The 7,500-nt window shown below is 45.6% G+C and overlaps 1 protein-coding gene across 1 annotated transcript in view; it reads right to left on the bottom strand.

Moving 5' to 3' along the window:
- The window catches only part of LOC145407457 (uncharacterized), a 19,441-nt gene that overhangs the window by 1,987 nt on the left and 9,954 nt on the right, over positions 1-7,500 (bottom strand). The window contains exons 2-4 of the mRNA XM_080278386.1: positions 6,928-7,055; positions 4,001-5,468; positions 2,781-2,906 (exon numbers count right to left, since the gene is read on the bottom strand). Coding sequence (XP_080134512.1) covers positions 2,781-2,906; positions 4,001-5,468; positions 6,928-7,055 — 1,722 coding nt within the window. The remainder of the gene's footprint in view (positions 1-2,780; positions 2,907-4,000; positions 5,469-6,927; positions 7,056-7,500) is intronic.

Raw genomic sequence — 7,500 nt, 5'->3', positions numbered from 1 at the left:
AGGAGACTCAGAATGATAAGGAGTGGTGGAAGGGTTGGGATGGTGGTTGTAATGGTGGTAGTGGTGGTACTGATGATGGCAATGTTGGTAGTGGTGGTAGTGATGGTGGTAATGTTGGTAGTGGTGGTAGTAGTAATGGTGGTAGTGGTGGTAGCAGTAATGGTGGTAGTGGTGGAATTTCAGTGTTGTCAGAAGCGAGGAAAGATCTAGGCTTGGGTCGAGGTGATGGTAGTGGTGGTGGTAGTGTGGCATTCATGGTGGTAGTATAAGATGGTAGTGATGATAAAACTGAGGGTAGTAGTGATGGCTCTGATGGTGGCAGCAGTAATAAGGTTAGTAATAATGATAATGATAGTACTGGTGGTAGCAATGGTGGCAGTGGTGGAATTTTAGTGTTGTCAGAGGGGTAGAAGGATCTGGGTAGGGTCCAGGTGTTGGCAGTAGTGGTGGCACAACAAATCCTATGGTGGAATATGTGTTGTCAGAGGGATGGAAGGATCTAGATAAGGTCGAGGTGTTGGTAATGATGGCAATGTTGTCAGAGGGATGGAAGGATCAAGGGAGCGTTCAGGTGTTGGCAGTGGTGGTGGCACAACAAATCCTATGGTGGAATTCAAGTGTTGTCAGAGGGGTGGAAGGATACAGGTAGGGTCGGGGTGTTGGTAGTGTTGTCAGAGGGATGGAAGGATCAAGGTAGGGTCCAGGTGTTGGCATTGCAAGCGAGACAGCAAATCATATTGTGGAATCTAAGTGTTGTCAGAAGGGTGGCAGGATATAGGTAGGGTCAAGGTGTTGGTAGTGTTGTCAGAGGCTGGAAGGATATAGGTAGAGTCGTGATGTTGGTAGTGATAGTAATGTTGTCAGGGGGGTGGCAGGACATAGGTAGGGTCCAGGTGTTGGCAGTAGTGGTGGTAGTGGACGTGGGACAGGAAACTCTACGTGCCTAACGCCAAAAATACCCCTTTTACAACCTCACCTGCATAACAATTCTTCATTTTACCTGTCCCCTCTGCATGACAATTCCAACTCAGCCCTATGGTTATTCATGACAGCGTATCCTCAAGGCTGCGGTTCATGCGGGTATTCATGATTATTCACTGACATTCATCCTTCTTTTTAATGCAAGGAAGAAGGAACCAAAGGCCAGGAACCCGCAAGAGTGCTCCCTCCAAGAAAAAACAAAAACAAGATAACAGAGAGCCAAACTCAAGATCCGTACTCACTGACATTCATCCTTCTTTTTAACGCAAGAAAGAAGGAACCAAAGGCCAGGAACCCACAAATTGATCCAAGAAAAATACACAAACCAGATAACAGTGAGCCAAATTCAAGATCCGTTCCTTTCGAGATGCCTGGACACACTGCGTTTGAAAGTCAGTGATGTGATGCCCATTTAATACTACGCAACATCTACTCTTGATCGATTTATTCCGACCACAATGTTTTTTTTAATATACAAGGCGAATTATATTTATCTTCTCTCAAATAATTCTCATTCATTTCTCTCTTTTTTTTCTCTCTCTCTCAATCATTTCAGTTCGATTATCTTTTTTTATTTATTTTTGACTAGAAGAGGTCTAGCCAAAAGCTGAATAAAATCGTCTGGAGGTGTGTGTGTGTGTGTGTGTGTGTGTGTGTGTGTGTGTGTGTGTGTGTGTGTGTGTGTGTGTGTGTGTGTGTTGATAGAAATGTGAATATATTATTATTAAAAGTGGCAGTGGTTGTGGTCGTGACGAGTGGTGGTAGTTGTGGTAGTGGTGGTACTGGTAGTGGTGGTAGGAAGACTGATACCGGTGGAAGAAATGGTTTTAGCAGTAATAATATAGCAGAAAGATTGATAGTAGTAGTAGTAGTAGTAGGGTGGTTGGTGGAATGACAGTGGTAGGAGTGGTGGTAGCAGTGTAGTGGTGGTTGCAATGTGGTAATAGTAGTGCTGGTGTGGTAGGTGGAGTGATAGTGGTAGTTGTGGCAGGCGGTAGTGGTAACAGTGGTAGTAGTGTGGTAGGTGGGGTACTATGTAATAAATTAGGCAACCCGCTAAGAGTTAGAAGGGTGTGGGTGGAGCTCCTTGTCATCTCCACCCTTATACCTGATACCTCCACCTTATACCTGATACCAGATACCTCCACCTTATACCTGATGACTGATACCTCTACCTTATACCTGATACCTCCACCTTATACCTGATACCTTCATCTTATTCCTGATAACTGATACCTCTACCTTATACCTGATACCTCCATCTTATTCCTGATAACTGATACCTCTACTTTATACCTGATACCTCCACCTTATACTTGTTATCTCCATCCTATACCTGATACCTCTACCTTATACCTCCATCTTATACCTGATATCTCCACCTTACACTTATACTTCATACCAGATACTTCCACAATATAATACCTGATACTTCACCCTCCACCTCACGACTTTCATTAAAAAACTTCCACCCAGTACCTGATACTCCACCCTCATACCTAATACCCTTACCCTTATAACCTCTACTTATACTTCATACTCCACCATACCCCTCCGTTTTCATCCCAAATACTCCACATTAATTCTCCACCTTATTCCTGATACTCCAACCTCATACCTGATACCTCCACCCTCACATCTCCACCTAATATCTACACGCATACCTCTCTCTCTCTCTCTCTCTCTCTCTCTCTCGACAATGCACAACAAACTTTTCACATTCAGGCCACACCACCTCACTAGGTCTGCAACGTCTGTGTATCTGTGTAACTCCCCCCCCCCCCTTCTCTCTCTCTCACCTTCACCAGCACATCATAGGGCAGGTCTTGGTACTGATGGCAATATATGTGTAGTCCTTCCTTCTCCCACGTCACGTATGCTTGTCGTCCGCCTATGCCTTCCACCACTACGGTCAGATTCGGCACCTGTAATTAAGGTCAGGTTAATTTCTTGCCCGTTAGAGATCGATCAGAAAGTGGACAATATTGTGAAGTGGCAGTAAGAACATAAGATTGAAATTTACCTCTCTCAAATACCTGTCAACTCCGAGCGTGAGATGCAGGGATGGAATAGAAAGGTACATGAGAAAAGGGGTAGTAAGTTGGGGGAGGGCAGCGAAATGGCAAGGGAGAGGGCGACATGAAGGCGATTTGTCTGTGGCCTCCTCTTACGGGATTAAGGCGTCTGGCAATAGATAGACAGATGGATGGTTAACCTGATGTAAGCCACATTTGTTGTTGTTGTTGAACTTAACCAAGGTTTATCTGGCCGATCAAACCCGTTGACCACTGGTAAGCGACTGTTTCTATTGGGTCGTCCTACAGGTGCAGTACAGTACATACACCGTGTAGGAATCCGGCGGTCCCTTGTGGGAGACAGCATCTTACCAGAGTTGGACCAGAGTAGGACCAGGGCCCTTCCCCATGGCGCAATGCAGAGAAATATGAGAAGGTTTGTAAGGGAAAGATCAGGGTCCTTCCCCACGGCGAGATACAGGGAAATTTGAGGAGTTTGGTTCCCGGGTGGACGCCGCAGGTACTCATCCCAGGGTGCACAGCGCCTCCACGTGTTGGCTCCTCGTCAGCACCTGTCAGCCAAAGAAAAACAGTTCAACAGTCTACCGTTCTTCCAGGATTAATGGAAATTCAGGAGTTTAGAAGATGGAAATTGTCTTTAACCTCCTGGGTCCCAAGGGCCTCTCCTAAGCTGAATAAGGTCGTCTGGGGTCGAATTTACAGATCATAGCCAATTTTTACGATAAACAAGTCTCCGTAAAATGTTAACTTAACACAGCTTTGTTTTACGTATATCACTTCTTTAGCAGTCATTCTTATTTGGTTGTGAAATGCTTGTTAGTTGTATAAATGAAGAAAAACGTATAACACGCGATCATAAACACACGTTAACTTTATGAATTCTACAAACATGACCCTGACGATAACTGTTACAAAAAGGCGTCATCGTCCTTAAGGGGTTACACGGAAAAGTATAAAACAGAAAAGGAAATCTCTGTCCCCACCTCCAAAAGCTCTGTCGTGATCCTCTCCTTCTCCTCAGGCTCCATCTCAAAAAATCCCTCGGCACCCTTTTCCTCTCCCGCTGCTTGTGGTTCATCTTTATTGGGTTCATTTTCCCTCTTTTCCTCCTGTTTTTCCTCCTCCTTCACCTCACCATTCACCTGTGCCTCGACCTCTTTGTTGTCCAAGGCAGGATTTTCGTTCTTGCTTGCTCGCGAAGTCTCAAGATCGAGTCCTTTGATGTTTTCGGATTCTTCTTGCTTATTCAGGGTCTCTTGACTTTGGGGGCTGAAGTTCATGGTCTGAGATCTCTTGAGGGCCTGACGAGCGAGGCGTCCGGGTCCTCTACGTCTCGTACTCCCTCCTGAAGAAGTACTTGGTTTAGACTTCGACTCCTTCTTCGGGTCTGATTCAGACGGTGCTTCGGTGCTCCTATTCGCCTCACTGGTCTGTGTGTTATTATCTACTTCGTTATTGTTTCCTGTTGCTTTACTCTTCAGTTCCTCTTCATTATTTTCTACCGTTGCTTTACTCCCTGCCTCCTTCTCTTCCTTAGCTTCTGTTTCTCCGTCTTTAACTTCATCTTCCTTTACCTTGTCACTGTTGATCTCCGCATCCGCTTCCCTGTTGTCTCTCTCCGTTTGTGTTGACGTTGTGGCCTTTCCTCTCTCCGGTGATACTGATGGTTCGCGGGCTACAGGAGCATATTTCTTAGCCAAATTCCTAGTTTTCAATTCCGCTAGAGTTGGTACGGAATTCTTACCATTGTTGCCGTTAATCTTGTCCTTAATACCCTCCCCTTTCTCCTGGTCTCTCTTCTTCAGCTCAGTTTTGTCTTTGCCGATTTCTTTGTTGTCTTTCGCATTTTTTTCGTTCTCAGCCGCAGCCGCAGCAGCAGCCAACCTCTCCTTGACACGTAGTATTTTTCTTCGTTTTCTTTTCTCCTCCTCCGTGAGTGTTTCTTCTTCGTCTACCTCCTTTTCCTTTTCATTAACATCCTTCTCTATCTCCCCGTTGCATTTTTCATCCGCGGTTTCTGATGTTGTGTCTTCTTTCATTTCATCCCTCTCTTTGGTCTCTTCCACCTCCTCCTCCTCCTCCTCCTTCTCCTTCTTAACCTCACTCTCATCCTTCTCCTTCTCCTCCTTAGCTGTCGTCTCCTCCTTCTTCCCAGCCTCGGAGCGGCTAAAGAGCAACTGGCAGTCCTTGAGGTTCCACTTAAGGCCAAGGCACTTTGAGGCGTCGGATAAGGCGGTGGTTGCCCCTATCCCCTCCACCATCTTCACGCCCTTAATGAGTTCCCTTGCGTCTTCCATATCCCGACGAAGGACGCTCAAGGTACGGACGGCGTCGTTGATGTTCTTGACGCACTGGAACATCTGCTGGAAATACCAACTCTCCCGGAAGTCCAGTGCATCGATGAACTTGTTGGCGATGTCCATTACAGCACCTTTTGTCTCCGAGATATATCTGTGGAGGGAAAATAGATGGATAAATAGACTCTCTGATGATGTAAGGTTTGTGTAGTAGTAGTAGTAGTAGTAGCAGTAAGTGGGTCTACAAATAACAGAGAGTGATTCAGGGAGTTAGCAAATTACTATGTATGGGACTCCTCCACATTTCACAGTCACACGCCTCACTGCCACACTTCACATTTGCACATCGAACACTGCCACACTTCACATTTGCACATCGAACACTGCCACACTTCACACTGCCACACTTCACATTTGCACATCTAACACTGCCACACTTCACACTTGCACATCTAACACTGCCACACTCCACACTGCCACACTTCACATTTGCACATCTAACACTGCCACACTTCACACTTGCACATCTAACACTGCCACACTCCACACTGCCACACTTCACATTTGCACATCTAACACTGCCACACTTCACATTTGCACATCTAACACTTCCACACTTCACATTTGCAAATCTAACACTGTCACTCTTCAATGTGCTACACCTCACACTGTCACACTTCACACTTCCACACTTCACACAGCTACACTTTACACTACTCCGTACACACCATCCACTAATGCTAGCCTACTTTTTCCTTTGATGACTCTACACTGAGGGACATGCATAATGGTTTCCTGTAGGCTAGAAAAACATTTACATCGCTGGGTGGTAACCATATAACCAAATAAAGGGATGATGTGGCGCCTACTATGGTGACTCTGTTAACTAAGTGGGCAGACGGAAATGCGGCACCCATCCAGGAACCAAACCTCCACATTCTTCCACTTGAATAATAAAGGAAAAAACATGAATAAAAAAAAAAAAAAGGAGGAAATGTAAAAAAATGACACAATGAATACGGAAATACGAAAAATGAACGAGAAAGGAAGAAAGGAAAAAAAGAATAAAATGAATAAGAAAAGAAATTTGAATAAGGAAAGGAAAACGCATATAAGGAAGAAGAAAACATAAAAAAACAAACACACACAAATCAGGAAAGGGGCAACATCAATAGAGAGAGACTGACAAATGAGGACGTGAAGGAGCGTCGTGGTGTGGATGTGGATGTGATTGAAGGCGTTAGGAGAAATACACTGAGGTGGTTTGGCCACATGGAGAGGAAGGAGAGCGACAGACTAACTAGGAGAGTGTATATGAGTAAGGAGGAGGAGTGGAGGGAGGGGGAGAACGAGGATGAGATGGAGGGATGGAGCAGGGAGGTATATGAGAGAGGGGGATGTAAGCTGGGGAGAAGAGAGCGAAATGGCAGGGGACAGGGCGACATGAAGGTGATTTGTTTGTGCCCACTCCTTACAGGATTACGGCGTCTGGCTATAGATAGATAGATAGATAGATAGACAGACAGACAGATAGATCGACAGACAGATAGATAGATAGATGGACAGACAGATAGATACATAGACAGATAGAAACGTAAACAAACTGGACTTACGTGGTAGACTTGACGACGGTGTGTGAGTGCGTAGGGTGATCCTCAAAAAGACACTCTCCACAGGCAGGCTGACCACAGGACTTGCACCAGAAGGAGAGTTTGACCCCGTGCTGCTCACATATCTCCATCTGGGGGAGTAAGAGACGTATTGGAGGAGATACAGGAGAGACTGGGGGAGATACGGAGGGGGAATGAAGGGGAAGAGATCAAAACACAGAGGAACAGAAGGAAAGGTTGACTCCGTGCTGCCCACATATCTCCATCTGGGAACGGGAAGGGGGATAGGAGAAGTATTGGAGGGGATATAGGAGAGACTGGGAGGGATACGGAGGGAGATAGAAGAAGAGATAAAAACAAAACAGAAGCGAAGAGGGGGAAGGAATAAATGTAAGGGAATAATAGGCGAGAAGGAATAAAAAGGAGAAAAGAAAGGGAGTGGGGATGAGGAAGGGATAGAAACAGGGGGGAAAGATGGCAGAGGGGAGGAAGGGAGAAGCAGGGAGAATAAAGAGGAGAGGAGAAATAAACAGGGAGGGAGAAGGGGAAGAGGAAAAGAGGTAAACAGAAGTAATG

The sequence above is a fragment of the Coenobita brevimanus genome, chromosome 73 (genome assembly GCF_032717465.1).
Source record: "Coenobita brevimanus isolate Jiangsu-jjx chromosome 73, ASM3271746v2, whole genome shotgun sequence".
NCBI classification, from domain to species: domain Eukaryota; kingdom Metazoa; phylum Arthropoda; class Malacostraca; order Decapoda; family Coenobitidae; genus Coenobita; species Coenobita brevimanus.
The sequence above is the reverse complement of the archived record's forward strand: the minus strand, read 5'-3'. Positions and strand labels throughout refer to the sequence as shown.